This window comes from Thamnophis elegans, chromosome 9 (assembly GCF_009769535.1).
Source record: "Thamnophis elegans isolate rThaEle1 chromosome 9, rThaEle1.pri, whole genome shotgun sequence".
NCBI lineage: Eukaryota > Metazoa > Chordata > Lepidosauria > Squamata > Colubridae > Thamnophis > Thamnophis elegans.
The window spans coordinates 75,501,413-75,523,057 of record NC_045549.1 but is presented as its reverse complement, the minus strand read 5'-3'; the positions used below and the strand labels follow the sequence as shown (position 1 = coordinate 75,523,057).

The 21,645-nt window shown below is 42.9% G+C and overlaps 1 protein-coding gene across 2 annotated transcripts; it reads left to right on the top strand.

Moving 5' to 3' along the window:
• Window positions 1–20,350, top strand: PI4K2B (phosphatidylinositol 4-kinase type 2 beta). 2 transcript variants are annotated; one of them, XM_032224241.1, is made up of 10 exons: window positions 22–391; window positions 3,072–3,229; window positions 9,278–9,478; window positions 11,264–11,395; window positions 12,262–12,415; window positions 13,670–13,737; window positions 14,508–14,607; window positions 15,817–15,950; window positions 16,808–16,867; window positions 18,136–20,350. In XM_032224241.1, exons 1-10 carry the CDS (start codon window positions 121–123, stop codon window positions 18,307–18,309), a joined length of 1,452 nt encoding a protein of 483 aa, XP_032080132.1. In that variant the 5' UTR covers window positions 22–120; the 3' UTR covers window positions 18,310–20,350. The 2 variants fall into 2 exon arrangements, with proteins under 2 accessions (XP_032080134.1, XP_032080132.1); XM_032224243.1 differs by lacking the exon at window positions 18,136–20,350 and having other exon boundaries at window positions 1–391; window positions 16,749–16,826.
• Window positions 20,351–21,645: the final 1,295 nt, after the last annotated feature.

The window sequence follows — 21,645 nt, the reverse complement described above, 5'->3', positions numbered from 1 at the left end:
AGGGTCCCCACGCGCAGGCGCGAGACTCTCCCTCCCCGCCTCTCCCGAGCCCGGGGCGCATGCGCCCTCAGCCGTTCCGACGCTCGAGCCCGAGAGTGGCCGTTGCCTCCGCGAGCCCTCATGGCGGAAGCCGGCTCGGTACTTTCCCCGGAGGCGGAGGCAGAGGAAGAGGCCGACGAGGAGCTCCTGCAGCTGGAGACGGAACCGCCGGCCGTGGCGGTTTCCGGCCGGGCGGCGCCGACCGCTCCCGGCGGAGCCGTTCGCCTCCTCGCCGCTCGGAAACCGTTCGAGGCGGCCTGTGAGGAGGACGAGGAGGAAGGCGACGGCGAGGAGTGTGAGCCGCTCCTGGGCGCGGCGTCGGGCCGGGGCCGGAGGGCCCGTGAGGGGACAGGTGAGCTGAGGCGTAGCCAGGCGGAGGAGACGTTGACGGCTGAGGAAGCGGGGCACGCGCCTGCGCAGACGGAGAGGGGGCGTCGCCTCACGTGGGATGCTCTTGCGTGAGGAAACAGCGCGCCTGCGCAGAGGAGGGAGAGGGGGCGTAACCTCACGTGGGATGCTCTTGCGTGAGGAAACCGCGCCTGCGCAGAGGGAGGGGGCGAGGCCAGATGTGGGATGCTCTTGCTCTTCCTGCTTGGGTCTCCCCAAGGGGGGGTATAGGCGGTCCTCGACTTACGACAGCTGGCTTATTGACCCCCTCGAAGTTTCAAGGGCATTGAAAAAAGGGACTTTGGGCCGTTTCCCCACACTTATATGACCATTGCAGCATCCCCATGGTCAAAAATTTGGATGTAGGTAGTCCTCGACCTACGACCATTTGTTTAATGATGTCTCGAAGTTACAGCGGCACTGAAAAAAAGGGACCCACGGCCGTTTTTCACACACAGCCATTTTTTGCTCACCCACTGTGGTCACGTGACCAAACTTCAGATGCTTGGCAAGTGGTTCATAGTTACAACGGTTGCAGTGTCCCCGGCATCAGGTGGTTCCCCCTTTGCAACCGCCGGACGAGCAAAGCCAACGGGGAAGCCGGATTCGGTTAACAACGGTGCTTCTGGTTTCACAGTTGCAGTGATTCACTTAACAACTGGGGCAAGGAAGGTCTTAAAGTGGAGCAGAACAAAATCTTTCACTCAGCAATGTAAAATCTGGGCCTCAGTGATGGCTGCGGGTCGAGGACGACCTGACGGTTGGGTGGCCTTGAATGGAAGGCGGCCCCTCGTGGAGTCCCTGCGAGAAAGGAGCCCTGATTTGAAGTCCTAGCTGGGGGGGGGGGGGGGTTGGGCCAGTTGCTCTCTGCATGCTCGACAGCTGCTTCATATTGATAACGGTTGCAATGTCCTGGGGTCACGTGACACCCCCTTTTGCGACCTTCGGACAAGCAAAACCAATAGACTAATTGGATAGGCTTAACGTGGCTAACAACAACTGGGGTGTATTTTGCTTAAGAACTGTGGCAAGGAAAGTTGTAAAGTGGGGCAAAACTCATTTAACAAATGTTTCAAGTTTGGGCTCAATTGTGGTCGTAAGTCGAGAACTATCTGTCTGTTGCTTTGAAAAAACTGCAGAGACGAGTTCCAGGGAGTTTCCTGGAGTCAAGGCTGACTGGAAGGAGAATAACCCCTTGAGAGTAAGGATTCAGGCAGAGGTCTTCAAACTTGGCAACTTTAAGACTTGTGGACTTCGACTCCCAGAATTCTCCAGCCAGCATAATTTACTCTTTTGTAATCCCTTCCTCTGCGATCTCTGCACTTAGATCAGAGGTCTTCAACTTGGCAACTTTTAAGACTTGTGGACTTCAATTTGAAGTTGAAGTTCACAAGTCTTAAAGTTGCCAAGTTTGGGGAGCCCTGGATTAAGGCATCAGGGCAGCAACAGAGAGCCTGCGAGTTCCAGCACCCAGCTTATGCACAAAGTGCGCTGGCTGATGTTGTGGCAGTCCCTCGAGCACTGAATTAAGGGTGGGCTCAGTGGTGGGATTCAGCCAGTTCGCAACGCTTCGGGACAACCGGTTGTTAACTTTCTGAGCAGTTCGGTGAACCGGTTGTTAGAAGAAATCATTAGGGCAGAGAACCGGTGGTTAAATTATTTGAGTCCCACCACTGGGTGGGCTGCAGCTGCTTTGGGGGGGCCATATCCCAGCACTTTGGAGTTGAAGGTGGGAGGACAAGTGTGGCTTAGTTAAACTTATTTTAAAAAAAAAACAGGAGCAAAGTGTTGAAGCTGGATGCATGCTTAGGGAATCGTTTATGCGCTTGTTCCTTTGTGGCCAGTATTCTTGTGAGAACTTAGGATCGGGAGTAAAGAGTAGAGTAGTATACAAGGTGAACTGGAGCCCATCCTTGGTTGTCACAGAAATCCACTTCACCGTTGGTTCTGAAGACTGGAATGGAATCTCTGCCCCGTTCAATATTAACCGTCTTCTATAGGGGTCTGATGTGGGACGCGGTGGCTCAGTGGCTGAGCTTGTTGATCTGAAAGGTTCAAATCCCTAGCGCCGCGTAACGGAGTGAGCTCCCGTGACTTGTCCCAGCTTCTGCCAGCCTAGCAGTTCGAAAGTACATTAAAAAATGCAAGTAGAAAAATAGGGAAGGTAACAGCGTTCCGTGCGCCTTTGGCGTTGAGTCATGCCGGCCACATGACCACGGAGACGTCTTCGGACAGCGCTGGCTCTTTGGCTTTGAAACGGAGATGAGCACCGCCCCCTAAAGTCAGGAACAGCTAGCGCATATGTGCAAGGGGAACCTTTACCTTTATTTGGGTCTGATCTAATTCGTTCTGCATGCTGTCCTTGTGCCTATGAGGATCAGCCCTCACTAATTCCAACGATTGTCGAGTCAAATTTCCAGCCACCTAGCTGTATTATGCAAATGTAGCATCTGCAGCCCTGTATATATTAGCTTGGCCTTCCTATTGTGTCTCCGCATTTTTTCCTACTACCGGTAGGAAGTAAGCTAATGTTGAGTGTATATTGAGAGATGAAGGGGAGGGGGAAGGAGGGTGCGAAACGGAGGAAAGGAAAGAAACCATCAGCCGAGGGCACTAACTTGAAATGATTGTCTCAATACCCACAGGAAATGTCGCAAGCATCGCCGAGATGGATTTCTTTGTGGATGATCCCGAATTTGCTGAAGTCATGCAGCAAGCGGAACAAGCCATCGAAAGCGAAGTCTTCCCGGAGAGAATCTCCCAAGGTTCCAGCGGAAGCTACTTTGTCAAAGACTCTAAGAGAGTGAGTGCCCTTGGCTTCGGGATTCTTCGCGGGTTTGTGTTATCAAAGGCTTGAGCGGTTTTGTGAAGTCTTTTTGTTTTGCCATGGATTGAGCGTGCGTATCTGCGCACAGCGATGCTAGGCTCCTTTCCTTGCAGCTTATCAGAACGAACAAGCGTAAAGCCTTTTCTACTGCTGTGTCTTGCTAGCAGGGCTGCTAAACCTGGGTACTTGAGAGACCGCCTTCTGCCAATTGCCTCCCATAGACCCATTAGATCCCACAGAGTAGGCCTCCTCCGAATTCCATCTACCGGCCAGTGCCGGCTGTCGACCACCCGGAGGAGGGCCTTCTCTGTGGCTGCTCCGGCCCTCTGGAACGATCTCCCCGTGGAGATTCGGACCCTCACCACCTTTCAGGCCTTCCGTATAGCTGTTAAGACCTGGCTGTCCCAGCATGCCTGGGGTTGTTGAGTTCCACCCCTACTCGAATTGGCTGTGCTTGTGTTTTTTTAAAATTGTTTGTATTGTCCTGTTTTGTTTTTGTTTTACTTTTCTGTATTGTTCTCCCCTCCCTTTGGCTTTTGTTCAACCGCCCTGAGTCCCTTTGGGAATAGGGCGGCATACAAATCGAATAAATCCAATCCAATCCTAAATGGATTTCAGCATATCCACGGTTTGTTGAGCCCACATGTAGGGGTATCTCTTCCTTCGTTCTTTCCCAATATGTAGAAGCCAGAAGTTTGTATTTGCATTACAGTTTGCTATTAGGAGAATAACAAGTGCATAGTCCTACCCTGTGCCTAATGCTTGGACAGCATGGACGGAGGGAACCGTGGGATTTTTAGTCCTGGTTAATTAACTAAAACATTCCCTTTTTTGTTGTGTATATATGGAGCTTATTGGATCAACATTTCTTCAGTTAATATTATTTGGAAAGACTTCATGATCAATTGTAAGAAAACTCTCATTTTGGTCCCATAACAATTCTCTTGCTTTATGAAGGGTCAGAATTCTTTAACAGATGATTTATTTTCTGTAATGTGTTTCAAAAGATCATGTTTGTAATCTGTATGAAAGTCTGCGTGGTTGCTAAGAGTTGAAGCCAACTTGCTGGCACAATTTATGCATAGGTGTGTGCATGCAGACACACATTTTCTAACTTTAGATTCATAACTCCTGTTGATGTCCAACTCTCATCGTAGCTGTCCTCAACTGTCAAATATTTCGGTGATATTATCTCAGGAAGTTGGATTGGAGAAAGCTGAGAGAGGCCAGGTTTTGTATTTTTTTGTGATATAACGTGGAAAAATTTTCAGAAACTGAAATGAATGCAGGTTGCTAAAGGACACCAATCCATAAGAGCATTGTATCTTGCATCTTTCTGGGAAACAGAATTGCTGTTTTGTTCTGGATCTATCTCCAGATCCTGCTAAACAGTAAAATGTGGGTCATATTTATCTTTTGTGTTGAAATAATATAGCTCAGTGGCACGACCTGAATTTCTGGATCAAGTAAAATTGAGGAAATAAGGTTGCTTTATACACAAGGAAGATAAGCTTCATAAATCCTTGAAGTGCATGTGATGCTCAATAACATTAGATGGCATAAGAAATTTGGATGAAAGGACATTAATATTAAATGCAACAGGATTTTTAGTATAACTACTATCTTCCATAAAGTAGCTCCATACTAAAATAGTTCTACAGCAGCCTTCCCTTCACAATTACTGGTATTTTTTGTTGTTAGTTGCAAAGTCGTGTCCGACCCATTGTGACCCCATGGACCACATTCCTCCAGGCCTTCCTGTCCTCTCCCATCCTCTGGAGTCCATTGAAGCTCACGCCGGCTGCTTCGGGGACTCCATCCAGCCTCCTCCTTCTCTGCCGTCCCCTTCTTCTTCTTTTGCCCTCCATCGTTCCCTTCATGAGGCTCTTCTCCAGGGAGTCCTTCTTCCTTCTCATCAGGTGGCCAAAGTCTTTGAGTTTCCTCTTCAGGATCTGGCCTTCTAAAGAGCAGCCAGGGTGGATCTCCTCTAGGACTGACCGGTTGGATGGCCTTGCAGTCCAAGGGACTCAATGCAGGAGTCTTCTTCTCCAGGCCCAGAGTTCAAAGGCCTCCATTCTTTGGCGCTCAGCCTTCCTTCTGGTCCAACCTTCACAGCCATCCATTGCAACTGGGGAAACCACAGCCTTGGCTAGACACACTTTTGTTGGCAGGGGGATGTCTCTGCTTTTTAGTCTGCTGTCTCGCTTTCCTCCTCAGGAGCAAGCCTCTTTTAACTTCTTGGCTGCACTCCCCATCTGCGGTGATCTTAGAGTCCAGGAAGATAAAATCTGTCCCTACCTCCATTTCTTCCCCATCTATTTGCCAGGAAGTGGGAGGGCCAAATTGTGGTATAGAAGATAGAAAACAGAAGGTAGGAGAGAGAAGACAAAAGTCTAAGATGGGCGTATTTCAATCTATGCTCCAGGGTTTAAAAACAAATCAGTAATTTTCTAATTACCCCCATTTCTTCCCCATCTATTTGCCAGGAATTGAGAAGGCCAGATGCCATGATCTTAATTTTGTTAATGTTGAGTTTCAAGCCAACTTTTGCACTCTCCTCCTTCGCCCACATCAAGAGGCTCTTTAGTTCCTCTTCACTTTCTGCCATTAGAGTGGTATCACCTGCACATCTGAGGTTGTTGATATTTCTCCTGGCATATTTCTCTGCCTATTTATTTATTTGTAAATAATGTATAAAATATATTAAAATATCAGCATATTGAAATTTCTCTGCTATTCAGCCTAGGATTATTGTAGTAATTCCCTCCTCTACCAGGAAGTAAACATGAACCAGGCCAGTAATTGAATATGGCTGCAGAGATGAAGATACAGAGGAGACAAAAGAAAGTTAGAGGAAATAAGGGAGCAAAATTGGAAATAATTGCCTATATAATGAATCCTGGCATGAAAACAAATGTTGCAGCTGTTTGCCCCAAAGCCAACTGCTAATGCAATCATTGTCTTAGCAACTGGGCCTTGAAGACTCTGCAGATAATTCAGTGGTGGTCCTCCTGTATCCATGCAATCCCATTTTAAATGTCAGATCAATGCCTCCACCTTCTCCTCTTAAGGCCATTCATTATTAAAGAAGACAAATTGGCTCAGAATTTTATACAGGCTTGGCTTATTTCTGTGCCTCTGGCTCCACGCCAGGCATCGATTGGCACTAAAACATAAATGCTGTAATAGCATAACTAGTGGAACCTGCTCTTGTTTATCGTGACTTGCCATGTAGTCTCTTCTTTTCAGGCCATTAGTTTTTATTATTATTATTTTAGTTTGCCAAGTGTTGCACGTTGCAAAATATGCATCGCCCTTAATTTTAGGGACACTATTAGAGTCAATATTACAGTATATTGGGAAAATATGCAGTGATTGCATTTGAGGGCAAGTAAAACTCTCGTCAGAGCTGAACTAAACATTGCCGTGAGAGTCAAAAAAAAATTGCTAGTTTTATTGCTCCTTCATGTTCAAAGTCAAGGCTGCCTTTTCCTCTTTTCTTTCCACCCGAAATCAATGGCAGCTCCGAAACAACAACAGCATCGTATCGAGTTTTTGATTTTATTTTTGGAACGCTCTTTATTCTGCTAATGGATATTGTATAAATAAAACATGATGCTTTATTGTGACTACGGTTTAAATGCTGTGTGTATCTGTTTTGGAAGGTGAAGTTGCAAAAAAAAAATATGAAGCTTTTATATTTTGATGCTCGACTTGTGTTTTGAATTTACACAACTTTTAACACCTCAGAATTAACCGAAACACTGCAGTCGTTAACTGAGTTGCATGGTTGTTAAGTGATTCTGCTTGTCAGAAGGTCACACGTGGTGATCCCATGATTCCAAGACTGTGACCGACACATATGTGAGTCAGTTGCCAAGTGTCTGAATTTGGACTGTGTGAGCTTGGGGATGTTGAAATGGTCCTCTAAGTGTGAAAAACAGTCCTACTTTTTTTCAGTGCCATTGCAACTTTGAAAAGTCATTGAATGAACTGTCGTACATCAAGGACTGCCCGTAGTTCAGGGGTTTCAAACTCAAGGCCTGGGGGTGCTTAGAGGTGGCCCGTGGGGCTGCCCTGGAAATAGCAGAGAACTGGCCCACAGTGCCTCTGCCACACACACACCCCGGACTCTGTTTTCGCTGGCAGAGGGTTGCGGGAGGCTGTCGCAGCCGAAAACAGAACCCGGGAGCCTCTTTTCGCTGGCAAAGTCCTCGTGCCTCCACAGATGCCCTCAACATGAGTGATGTCGAACTGGCCATGCCACCCCCACCCCCCCCCGGACTCCTGAGGTCAAACACAACCCCGATGCGGCTCAGTGAAATCGAGTTTGACACCCCCCTGCGGTAGTGACATTGAATTTTAGATAACCAGGTAGCTTTAGAGAGCCAAGACCAGTGGTTCCCAAACTTGGCAACTTTAAGACTTGTGGACTTCAACTCCCAGAATTCTCCAGCCAGCAGAAGTCCACAAGTCTTAAAGTTGCCAAGTTTGGGAACCACTGGCCAAGACCATCAAGGCTTCTCTTCCGTGTTGTTTGGAGATGTAGAAGCTGAGTTCTGGTGCCCCCTTCAGCAGGGAAGCCCACTCGGGTGACTTTGGGCCAACCATTCTTGGTCAAGAGTTGGATCTGTGACAATTTGCTGTGGCTGACTCCCCACGGCCCCCTCACTTCTCTCACCCCACCTACCAAGACTGTACTACTTATTCTTCTTCTCTTCCTTCCTAGTACCTCTCTCTTCCCACGTAGGACTATAACCATGTTGCTTGTATCTTTACGATTTATATTGTTTTATTTGTTTCCTAGTAGGATTTGATTGCTTATTAGTAACCTATGACCATCACTAAGTGTTGTATCTTATGACTCTTGATGAATGTATTTTATTCTCCTTATGTACACTGAGAGCGTATGCACCAAAGACAAATTCCTTGTGTGTCCCATCACACTTGGCCAATAAAGAATTCTATTCTATTCTATTCTACTCTACTCTACTCTGTTCTATTCTACTATATTCTACTCTATTCTTCTCTATTCTATTCCTTCACCTATTCTCTTCCCTTCCCTATTCTATTCTATTCTATTCTATTCTATTCTATTCTCTATTCTATTCTCTGTTCTATTCTCTGTTCTATTCTCTATTCTATTCTCTATTCTATTCTATTCCTATTTCTATTCTCTATTCTATTCTCTATTCTATTCTATTCTCTATTCTATTCCTATTTCTATTCTCTATTCTATTTTCTATTCCATTTTCTATTCTATTTTCTATTCCATTTTCTATTCCATTTTCTATTCTATTCTATTCTCTATTCTATTCTCTATTCTATTCTCTATTCTATTCTCTATTCTATTCTCTATTCTATTCTATTCCTATTCTCTATTCTATTCTCTATTCTATTCTCTATTCTATTCTCTATTCTATTCCTATTTCTATTCTCTATTCTATTCTCTATTCTATTCTATTCTCTATTCTATTCCTATTTCTATTCTCTATTCTATTTTCTATTCCATTTTCTATTCTATTTTCTATTCCATTTTCTATTCCATTTTCTATTCTATTCTATTATTCCTATTTCTATTCTTCCTATTCTATTTGGGACAATTTGCTGCAGGACCAGAGTTACACTAACATCAAAGAAATGGTGGTACGGAATCATTAAAGAAAGGATGCCAAAGGAAGGACAGAATGAAATGTGAAGGGCAAAATCAAAATGATTTTTTAATTTATTTTAAATAATTACACAGAATTGTTAAATTGTCCTGCAGCAAGCTGGCCGCAGCGAGTTGTCCCATTCTGGCCCAACTCGCCTCGCAGAGTTATTGCGCTGAGGAGGAGAGGAGAATGGAACATTCGGTCTTTTTGCTACCTTGAGTTATTTATAAAACGAATAAAGGCGGGATGAAAAAATTAAAAATACATGTTTTTATAAACTATTTCTATATACGACTAGCAATCATTTTCCTGATTCCTTTCTTTATGATTCCTTATTCGTTCTTCCTTTTTTCCCCCCCTTCTCCTTTAGAAAAGTATTGGCGTGTTTAAACCCAAATCTGAAGAGCCTTACGGTCATCTCAATCCGAAATGGACCAAATATTTCCACAAGATCTGCTGCCCTTGCTGCTTTGGCAGAGGCTGCCTTGTTCCTAATCAGGGATACCTCTCAGAAGCTGGCGCCTACCTTGTGGACAGCAAACTAGGATTGGGAGTGGTACCCAAAACGAAGGTAGGAGAGATTTGCAACATAAATTGAGCATGAAGGAAAGAACTTCTGGTCAAAACTGTGAAAAAATGTTAAATGAAAACCTTTAAAACTAATTTTTGGACTTGGAAGGGATTTTGTATGTAGATCATCTAGCCCAACCCTCCGCCCAAGCAGGAGACCTTACACCATTTCTGACCAATGGCAGCCCAGTCTCTTCTTGAAAGCTTTCAGTGATGAAGCTCCCACCACTTCTGAAGGCAGCTTCTGCTCCTTGGTTGATTGTTTTCACTGTCAGGAAATTTCTCATTTCCAGGTTGAATATCTCCAGTTTCCATCCATTGTTCCTTGTCTGGCCTTCGGGTGCTTTGGGAAATAAGTTGACTCCTTCCTTTCTGTGGTAGCCCCTCAAATATTGGAACCCTGCTCTCATGTCTCCCCTGGTCCTTCTCTTCCCTAGATTAGCCATGCCCAGTTCCTGCAACCGTCCAAGGTATGTTTTAGCCTCCAGTCCCCCAACGTCCTGGACGGTTGCAGGAACTGGGCCTGGTTAGTCTAGTGAAGAGAAGGACCAGGGGAGACAGGAGAGCATCTTCCAATATTTGAGGGGTTGCTCAGAGAGGAGGGGGTCAAACTACGTCCAACCTATGTTTTAGCCTCCAGTCCTCCAATCATCCTGGTTGCTCTTCTCTGCACTCTTTCTAGAGTCTCAACCCCCTTTTTATAGTGAGGTGACCAAAACTGGATGCAGTACTCTAGATGTGGCCTTACTAAGGCTTTATAAAGTGGTATTAGTACCTCCCTTGATCTTGATTGTATCTCTCTGTTCATGCAATTTAGGATTGCGTTGGCTTTTTTGGCTGCTACTGCAGACGGCTGGCTCATATTGGCCTCGGGGGGAGTTTGGTGGAATTTAAGGGAGATGTCAGCAAGAGGCAGAAAATTAGCTTATGTGAAGGGCCCTTACCTTTTTTGGCCTGGGGGTCCAATTGGAATTTTGGGTATATTTTATCGATACGCTGCTATAGATACAGAGCTGCCGACATCACTCTCAACCCTGCAGCTTTCAGGGTGGATCCAGCCACTCCCCTTTTCTCCCTTCCTGTACACTTTTTCACTCTTCCTTTTTTGCAACAGCTTGCAAATTTGACAACGTGCAATTTCGTTGTTGTAATTCTCCGAAACTGGCCTCATAAAAATGTTGCTGGAATGCAAGCAATCACTGTAGCAGAAGTCACCTCAAATGAAGTCGCCAAGGTGCCTCGGTTGATTCTCCTCTGACTTCTGACCAATGACTTAGTGGAGGGAGACGAACGTTTTTATCTTTGTTTATTACTAGAAAGCATAAAGGCAAGATACAGGTAGTCCTCGACTTACGACCACAATTGAGCCTAACATTTATGCTGGTAAGGGACACATTTGTTAAGTGAGCTTTTGTCCCATTGTGCAACCTTTCAATTGCTAAGTGAATCACTGCCGTTGTTAAGTTAGTAACCTGGTTGTTAAGTGAATCTGGCTTCCCCCTTGACTTTGCTAGACAAAAGGTCGATAACGTGACCCCAGGACGCTGCAACGGTCATAACAATGAACCACTTGCTGGGCGTCTGAATTTTGATCGCACAAGGATGCCAAAATTGAAAGTGTGAAAGACGGCCATAAGTCACTTTTCCTCAGTGCCGTTGTAACTCCAGTCACTAAATGAACCGTTGTTCGCCAAGGACTACCTGTACCGCTTCGAAAAGAGGTGGATTCGATGAATACAGTGTCGCCACGAAAATGTTAAACCTTATTCCACTGTCTGTGTTTAAGGTTGTCTGGTTTGTAAGCGAGACGTTCAACTACAGTGCAATAGATCGTGCCAAGTCGAGAGGCAAGAAATACGCTTTGGAAAAAGTGCCAAAAGTTGGCAAAAAGTTTCACCGCATTGGACTACCTCCTAAGGTAAACCCTTGGCAGTTCTCTGCTTCAATTTTAGGGGTGTTTGTTCTTTCTTTCTATTCCTGCTCTGGGATAATTTGTAAGTAATAAAAAGTATAAATAATAAGGAAAAGTTTTAAGACTATTTTTTAAAACCTTTATTGAAAATTTAAAACATTAAGATACAAATATCTTTAAAAATAATTTTACAATCCTTTTTGACAGTACTAACATAACCATTTGTTATTCAAATGCATTTTTATACATTCCTAATTAGGAAGACTCAGAATATTATAGAGTTGGGGAAAACTGGTATCAATGGATAAATAATAGGAACATGAAATGCACAGCTTAGAAATAATAGATGTCTAGATATAGGAATAATTAGGAATGTATAAAATTGGAAAAGTTTTAAGTCTTGATATAACACTAAAGACAGTAAAGTTTTTTTTCCACCCCACTGAGGAATCTTGAAGCTAGAAGACTTATTTCCTCAGTACACTTCAATATTATTATTATTATTATTTTAAACAAGAAATACAAGAAAACATAGACAAAACTCAGTCCTTTTTCGCAAAAGCCCCAGAGCTAATTCCCCACCATGCAACAGAGGACTTTTGGGCTTTTGAGTCTTGAAGTGCAGGTTCGGATTAAAAATACATTTTGAAAGGCATTCTCAAGCCAACTGAACTTGACAATTACCAGTGGAATCTTCTTTCCCCATAAATGTTATTTTTATATCTATTGATTAAACTCCCGGCTGTACTTAGGAAGGGCATTGACTTTAACATCTTTATTTGCTTTCACGTAGAAAGAGCACTTTATAAATGCTTTATGCATCTAGGCCTGTTTCATAAATGCAGGCTTTTTTTTTTTTTTTTTAATCGCAGGTCGGCTCCTTTCAGCTTTTCGTGGAAGGTTACAAGGAGGCTGACTATTGGCTCAGGAAATTTGAAACCGACCCCTTGCCTGAGAACACAAGGAAGCAGTTTCAGTCCCAGTTTGAGAAACTGGTCGTGCTTGATTATGTTATCAGAAATACTGGTATGTAATACGGTTTTTTAAGGCGCTGAGCTTGTCGAGCAGAAAGGTTGGCAGTTTGGCGGTTCAAATCCCTAGCGCTGCGTAACGGAGTGAGCTCCTGTGACTTGTCCCAGCTTTTGCCAACCTAGCAGTTCGAAAGCACGTAAAAAATGCAAGTAGAAAAACAGGAACCACCTTTGGTGGGAAGGGAAGAGTGTTCCGTGCACCTTCAGTGTTGAGTTACGCCGGCCACATGACCACGGAGACGTCTTTGGACAGCACTGGCTCTTCGGCTTAGAAACGGAGATGAGCACCGCCCCCTAGAGTCGGGAACGACTAGCACATATGTGCCAGGGGAACCTTTACATTTACCTTTAATAGGTTTTTTTAAAAGTAATTATTATTCTTTTCATCTCTTATGACATTACCCTTGAATTCTTATCAAATTCAAGCAGAGGAAAACGGGCTAGGAAATGTCCATGTTCTTTAAGGCTTAAACGGTATATATTGAATTGTCACTGCCTTTAGGCTGGACCATGGTAGACTAATATGGGTAGTCTTCAACTTACAACAGTTCATTTAGTGACCAAAGTTACAACAGCACTGACAAAACTGACTTAGGACTATTTAGGGTCTTTCTAGTTTAATGAAAAGAAGGACTAGGGGTGACATGATAGCAGTGTTCCAATATCTCAGGGGCTGCCCCACAGAAGTGGGAATTCAAGCTATTCTCCAAGGTACCTGAGGGCAGAACAAGAAGCAATGGGTGGAAACTAATCAAGGAGAGAAACAACTTGGAACTAAGGAGGAATTTCCCGACAGAGAGAACATTTAAGCAGTAGAACGAACTGCCTTCAGAAGTTGTAAATGCTCCAACATTGGAGGTTTATAAGAAGATGTTGGATATCCATTTGACTAAAGTGATGTAGGGTTTCCTGCCTAAGCAGGGGGTTGGACTAGACGACCTCCAAGGTCCCTTCCACCTCTGTTATTCTATTTCTATTCTATTCCTCACACTTACGACCATGGCAGTGTCCCCACAGTCACATGACTTACTTTCAAATGCTTGGCATCCGGTTTGTATTTATGACGGTTGCAATGTCATCTGCAATTTGCTTTTTCAAAAATTCTACCTGCAGTTTGTTTAAAATAACAGGCCCAGACCTTTAAATATTACCAGCTGTTTCATTCTTGTATTTCATTACTGTGACAGATTTTAGTGCGGCACCCCTTTTGCCTTTCATTTCATTGTGATTCTCCTTCATTTCTTTGAAGATAGAGGCAACGATAATTGGTTGGTGAAGTATGAAAAACAGAGCGACGGGACGGATCTTTCTGACAAGGTAGGACAAAGGGTCTTTGGTTTTTGATCACAGGGATAGAGTGTGATCAATAAGTGATGGGATTTGTGTTCAGTTATGTATCTGATTATGAATGCTATCAAGAATTCTTTCCCATCCTGTGTTCTTATGGAATAAGATAGAATTAAACCATGTGCAATGCTTTCTCAGTCATCAATTTTATATTTTGGAGTATAAGATGCACCTTCCCCCCCCCCCCCCAAAAAAAAAACGAGGGTGAAAATCTGGGTTCGTCTTATACACTGAATACAGCATTTTTGGCCTACCCTACCGAAACCCCGCCCCCTTTGCAAAAATGGATGTGTCATAGCCTCTAGGAGCCTTGCAGAGTGCTCCCGGGGCTGGGGAGGGCAAAAACAAGCAAAAAACAGGCCATTTTTTTGCTCATTTTTGCCCTCCCCCCAGCCCCCAAGGACACTCTACAAGCCTCCCAAAGCCTCTGCATGCCCCCCCCCCCCCACAAAAAATGAGGTGTGCAGATGGTTTGGGAGTCCTGCAGAGTGCAAAAACGTTTTTTTTAAAAAATTTACCTCTTCAAAATCATGGTGTGTCTTATACTCCGGTGCGTCTTATAGTCCGAAAAATATGGTACTTGTGCTAGATGATTGCCGAATTATAAATGGAAAAGAATATTGCATGACCTATATTGCGCGGGCTTAATATTCTGTTCAAATGTAAGTTTTTGTTTTTGTGCTAAATAGGCGTGCCTTGATTACTTCTGAATTTTGTTTTTGTTCATTGCTTTCCAATAGGAGATCCAATGGATTAATGAAAAGGAGCCTATTATTCAAATTGCAGCAATTGATAATGGCCTTGCTTTTCCTTTCAAGCATCCGGATGAGTGGAGAGCATGTGAGTTTTTGAATTTTCCTAGATAAGAATGCGTGAGATTGCAAGAATTGTTATTAGCAGATTTTATTATATCTAAGGTAAAGGTAAAGGTTCCCCTTGCACATATGTGCTAGTCATTCCCGACTCTAGGGGGCGGTGCTCATCTCCGTTTCAAAGCCGAAGAGTCAGCGCTGTCCAAAGAAGTCTCCGTGATCATGTGGCCGACATGACTCAACGCCGAAGGCGCACGGAAGGCTGTTCCCTTCCCGCCAAAGGTGGTTCCTATTTTCCTGCTTGCATTTTTTTACATGCTTTCAAACTGCTAGGTTGGCAGAAGCTGGGACAAGGAACAGGAGCTCACTCCGTTATGCAGCATTAGGGATTTGAACTGCCGACACCTCTGCTTGACAAGCTCAGTGTCTTAGCCACTGAGCCACCGCGTATATCTACAGATGGACAATAGTGTAAAGTTAAGGTGCTGGCCTAGAAACCAGGAAATTGTGAATTCTAGTCCTGCGTTAGACGTGAAAGCTTGGTGACTTTGAGTCACTCTGTCTTGCCCAATTAACCTCACTGGCTGGTTGTCGTGGAGAAAAAGAAGAGGAAGAAGGACTATTATATATGTTTGCCACCTTGAATTACTTACAAAGTCATGAACATGGGATAGAAACCTAATGCACAAAAGAATAAATAATAATATCCACCTAGCAAACAGAAGGCAGGCATTCATGCTTTTCTTTTAAGGTGTTAATTTCATGTGAACAGAAATGATTAATCGGATTTTGTATTGCAAAGACCAGGGACTCGGTGGCTCAGTGGCTAAGGTTGGCAGTTCGGCAGTTCGAATCCCTAGCACAGTGTAACGGAGTGAGCTCCCGTGACTTGTCCCAGCTTCTGCCAACCTAGCAGTTTGAAAGCACGTAAAAAATGCAAGTAGAAAAATAGGAACCACCTTTGGTGGGAAGGGAACAGCGTTCCGTGCGCCTTCGGCCTTGAGTCATGCCGGCCACATGACCACAGACACATCTTCGGACAGCGCTGGCTCTTCAGCTTTGAAACAGAGATGAGCACCGCCCCCTAGAGTCGGGAACGGCTAGCGCATATGTGTGAGAGGAACCTTTACCTTAAAGTCAGTTAATTGAACATTACAATGGAAAATTTGAACATTCAACCTGTTTATTCGGAAAGGCTTCCCTTCACATCCCTTTCTGTCTCTGTCCCCTCCCTCAGATCCATTCCACTGGGCTTGGCTTCCCCAGGCAAAGGTCCCCTTTTCTCAAGAGACCATAGATTTGATACTTCCTCGTATTTCTGACATGAATTTTGTACAGGACCTCTGTGAAGATCTTTATGAGCTTTTCAAGGTAAATTTTCAAAAGTAATTTTTGGGCAAGACTGTTTTAAAGTAGCACCGCAATGGACAGAATAATGCACATTTGTGCATATTTCTTCTATAACATACTAGTCGGTTGGATACCCGTGCTTCGCTACGGAACTATGTGGTTGGGCTTGATAAATCGACAGTTAAAAGCTTTGTAAAAGCTTTAGAAAACATTAATGAATAGTTATGATTGACCTCTCCTCTCTCCTTCTCTCCCTCACCTTGCCCCACCGAAGTCTCTCCTCTCTTATCCCCTTCTCTCTGTCAGGCTGGTCCCATTGATCCTCTCCAAACTCCCAGCCCGCAGGCCGGATGAGCCACGTGCTGGCCACACCCACGCCCAATGGCAGTTGGAACAGAGTTCTTTTCAGGTGGGGAGGGGAAGTACAACATCTCGCTCCTTATCCTCAGAGCGTGTTAATAATAATATAAGAAATACTAATGATCTGATGGTCATTTCAAAAAAAATCTTTTCTTAGCGAGCACCTAGACGCCAAGAGGAAGATACGTGCCACATTTCAAGTTTGTAGGCTTTACGGTTCTAGAGATTTTGTGATGATGTTCCGAAATCACACACACACATACATATATATATATATATATATATATATATATATATATATATATATATATATATATATATATATATATATATATATATTTGTTGTTCTAAGCTGTAAATACAGTGAAATGTCAAACTATGGAAAGTTAATTGGACTTTGTACAAGCTTTTTAATGGTTTCTTATGCTTTCTTATTATTTTAAGTCTGGTTATTTATAGGTGGATCTGATTTGACTTATGAAGGTTTCTCAAATCAATTTATTTTTCTTCCAATAAAGACTGACAAAGGGTTTGACAAAGCCACCTTTGAGAACCAAATGTCTGTGATGAGAGGACAGGTAAGGAGATTTTCTCTTGGACAATGTGTTCTAAATTTGCATCTTTGCCTCACATATAATTGTAGCAGTTGCTTTTGAGGTAAGTATAGAATCTAGGTCCCCCCCCCCTCCTTTCTAGATTTTTAGTACACAACTTGTTTTCATTAATTATAAGTGGTCCACAACTTACGGTCACAATTGAGCCCAAAATTTATGTTAAGGCAGAAATTTTGAGTTTCGCTTCATTTTATTGCTTTTCTTGCCAGGTTTGTTAAGTGAATCACTGTAGTTGTTAAATTAGTAACCCGGTTGTTAAGTGAATCTGGCTTCCCCATTGACTTTGCTCGTCAGAGGGTCGCAAAAGGGGATCGCCTGACCCCCCCCCCCCCTCCCGGGACACTGCAACCATCATAAATGTGAGTCAATTGTCAAGATCCCGAATGTAAATCATGTCACCCTTGGTCATAAGTGTGGGAAAATGGCCCTAAGTCATTTTTTTCAGTCCTGTTGTAACTTTGAACGGTCACTAAATGAACTGTTGTAAGTTGAGGACTGCCTGTATTCCCTCATCTAGACCATTGATGAAGATAATAAAGAATATCATCTTTTAACGACCCCATAATCCCTTGCGGAGTAGAGTCAGGGCAACTGAATGCAGCTATCAGAGTGCTTTACTGGCCGGATGCCCTTCCCTGTCGCCAGTGCGGAGTTTTGTTCAGCAGATATATCCCCATTGTGCCCAGAAGAGACGAATATCTGCTTCTCCCTAGGATCGAACTCACAGCCTCCTGATTGGGAGGCGAGAGCTCCACCTCTAGGCCACGGCACCACTCCAAGATGTTGAAGAATACTGGTCCTAAAACAGAGCCTTGGAGTACCTCACTGCTCACTTCCCTCCACGTGGATGTAGTTCCATTAACTACATCCCTGCTGCCTGCGGTCTCGTGTCCATATTACCGTAGCGAACGCATAGCAGGATCTCTTATAGGTAGACCAGGGATCGGCAATCTTAAACACTCAAAGAGCCACAAAGCCCCCTGTTCAATTCTGGAGCCATCTGGAAGTCCGGTTCCCCCACAATAGAGTCTCCTCCTAGCGCGGCGTCCTTTTTCCTCTACCTGTCCTAACCGAAAGCCCTATCAATTGTGGAGCCGACCAGCGGCAGGGAGCTGCAGCAGCAGAGGGATGAAAGAGCCACATGTGGCTCCAGAGCCGCAAATTGCTGACCCCTGCGGTAGACGGTTTCTGCCAGCGACAAGGCTAAGCTTAGCATTGTTCCTCTTTTGCAGATACTTAACCTTACTCAGGCCTTAAAGGATGGCAGAAGCCCTCTTCAGCTGGTCCAGATGCCTCGGGTGATCGTGGAGAGAAGCCACAGTGGGACACAAGGAAGGATCGTTCACTTGAGCAATGCATTTACTCAGACTTTCCACAGCCGGAAGCCTTTTTTCTCCTCCTGGTAAAAGACAAGTTGAAAGCCCTTTGGTTTAGCAAGATGTTCTACTATGTAAAGATTCCTGAATATATTTTTTTTCCTCTGCCCTTCCCTCCCTCTGCTGGACTGCCAAAACCTCAGAAGTTTTATATATTGAATGTACTCCGTTTACAGTTTATTTAAAATTGTGAAATTTTACATCAGGGAAACGAGGAGCTTGTCCTAAACTGTATTTTTTTAATAGACGGTTCGATGTTTTTTTTTTCTTTATTTAGTTTTGAAAAAGGGGTGGGGGGAATAAAAGTTTACAGATGCCAAAGACTACTTTTGAATTAACGGGGCGGGGAGGGGGGGGGGGAGAGAGATTCTGTTGCCTACAATATCAGAAATTATAATCTTAATTTTTAATAGATCGGATTGAAAGGCCCGGCCTTTTATTCCACTACCTAGTTGTCTCCCCGTCATCTTAATCTAATCCACAGGACCAATCCCACCCCATCTGCATTTTGGACTTGAAGGTGGGTTAAATAAATGCATGTTGGTAGAGAGGAAACCATAATTATGTCATAGTTCTCACACCTTCTTTGCCTTGAAAGGCAGGCAGTTCTAAGTGCAATTTAGCATATGCTCCACTGCGCATTGTTTCATTTGGGAAAGGAATGGAGTACTTGGTCGATGCTTCTTCACCACGGTTTCATGCCTAATTTATTGCACAGCCTCTGCATTTTTAGCTACAAGCTCCATCTGTACTAAAAATAATAATAGTTGGCTATTGCTATTTAAAAATCTGTGGTTTTTTTTCCCTTTGGGGGAATACCACGGTTTTAGGAACAATGTTCCCGGATTTTCACGCCTCCTCAGTTTTTTTGTTTTGTTTTCTGTGTTAAAAAAAAAATTGAGCCAATTACAGGTGACTTTGTCGATGTTTAAAGAATATCCTTTCAAAAGACACCTTTAACACTGTTTTACTTAGTATCAAGAAGTGACACATTCCAAGAATTGATTTTTTTTTCTGGACCAAGAACCGGATGAGGGAAAATGCTACAAAGAAAATAAATAAAAGGAATATACCGTAGTTATTTATTTTATTTTTCTCAGATTATACATATCGATAAATGCATGCTTTCCGTCTTGCGATTCTTTTTGTCAGGATGATGAATTGGGGGAAAATACACGTATTTTGTTAGAATATTTCTGCTGCAATTTTTGTCAGGAGCAATGGGGTTTTTTTTTTTTTCTTTAATTTTTTTTTTTACCAAAGCCAGTTAAATGGACTAACTTGAAACCAAAGTTCACTGGTAGATAAGTTGCCTCTTCCTAACACCACTACTAGCTTGGTCTCGGAGGAGATCGAAACCTTTGCAAATCAGAAAAACCATTTTTGATCATTTGGTTGCCAGGCGATTCCTCAACAGCTCTAAACTTTGCACTTGGCTTTTAGCTGATCGCTTGCGAGAAGGATGATCGGAGTAACTTTACACTTACCAAGGATTTAGCAAACACTTGTTTGAAACTTCAGGGTTCGAAGCTCAAAACGGCTGTGTCAAAAACGGGGGCTTTTGGGGGGGGTTAACGTTGTGCCTAGCTTTCTCTGAAATGCTGTATCTTTACCTGCAGAGCAATACCTCCATTTTCTCGCATTGCTGTTCCTTTTAATCTTTGTTAAACCAATGTAACCTGTTGGGATAATTTACTTGATACTTTCAAACGCGTAAGCCTTAATGTTGAAAATTTACTGTATTGCGGGTTTATCCATTTATTCTGACTTCAGTCTTTATCCGTTCCTGCAAACTATTTAAAAAGAAAGGATGGGGCTTTGCTTTCTCAAAAACAATAAAGGCCACACAGTCTCTGCTGCTGCAGATCTGCCACAATTGTCCGGTTACATTTAATTTATTTTAGGAGAGAAACATCTGGAAGAGGGAGCCTTCCCTTCTTAAGGTGAGGTTCATTTTACCCATGTGTAGTATTGGTCCTGCTGCTATCGTCCACATTCGGTATAACAACAAGACCACACTTTTAGCCAGCCTGATTGTTTTATCATTAAAGCGAATTGTTTCAATTAAAAATCTTGTGTTTCTGATCTTTTGACACTACCCCTCCCCCCCCAAAAAAAAACACCACGGCATAGCAAAAAGGATGCCGGAAGAGATCACCGAATCAACAGTAGCACGCCTTCCTGTGAAACGGTTGAAAAAACGAAGCGCTGTTCCTGAATGTGATTTTTAGAGATCGCAACGTATTAAGTCCTCTCGAATAATTTGCATATAAAAACTGGCTTAAAAAGGGCAGCTCAAGTCATTTTTTATTTTTTTTACTTTATCCCAATCTTGGGAGGATCCTGATGTAATCACCAGTGTAACTTGGGGCAGCGGTTAAGGGTGCTGCCTTAGAGACCAGGAGACAGAAAAGAAAAAGAAGAAATTAAAGGAAGGGGGGAGAAGAAGAAAAGAATTAAAAGTGGAATTTTTGAGAGCCCAGGAGAAAATGGCTAAAAGAGGAAGAAAGGGGAAAAGAGTTACCTTAGTAACTCTAAGAATAGTAGTAAGATTGTTATGGTTATGTAACTAATTAAGAAATTTAAATATATTACAACCAGGGGTTGTAAAATCTAATAGATACCTTTCACCCTGGCTTGGCTGATAACATATCAGAGCCTGTGGCCTAATGGCTAAGATGTCTGCCTAAGATGTAATATAGCCCAGGTTCAAATCCCAGCAAGGGTATGGCTAGCTGATGAAAGCTAAATAGCTTGATATAGATCTATCCTAGTCTCCCTTTATTTATTTATCAGCATAAATATAACAAATGTAACAAAAAGGCAACAGTAAAAAATATTGGGTTTCTGTCTGGATGGTCTCTTGTGACGAGCCGAATGACAGAGAATGGAAGTGTGACCTTCCTCCCATATTTGGGCATACCAGGGGTTGTGACTTTAAATATATATATATATATATATATATATATATATATATATATATATATATATATATATATATATATATATATATATATATAATATATAATATATAATATATATATAATACTGTATATATATATATATATATATATATATATATATATATATATATATATATATATATATATATATATAGTATATTGTTAAACATAGGAAAAACTGAAGCAAACATTCTAAGTTTAAATTGAATTAGAGGATATACGCTGTCGGTAGCAAAATATATCAGTGGAGGAAATAAGAAACTGGTGAAACTGAAGGGGCAATTGAAGATACTGTTTACGTAGTAAGAAAAAATGATGATAAAGAGGAACAATAATGGAAGAGAATAATTTGACTGAAAGTGAAAACCAAGACTGAATTAAAAAAAAATCGTTTAAAATCAGA

Coding starts and splice junctions, on each gene's coding strand:
- PI4K2B (XM_032224241.1), top strand. CDS start 121: ATGGCGGAAGCCGGCTCGGTACTTTCCCCGGAGGCGGAGGCAGAGGAA. Junction 15,951..16,807: donor ATCTTTATGAGCTTTTCAAG/GTAAATTTTCAA, acceptor CTTCCAATAAAG/ACTGACAAAGGGTTTGACAA. Junction 16,868..18,135: donor TGTCTGTGATGAGAGGACAG/GTAAGGAGATTT, acceptor CCTCTTTTGCAG/ATACTTAACCTTACTCAGGC.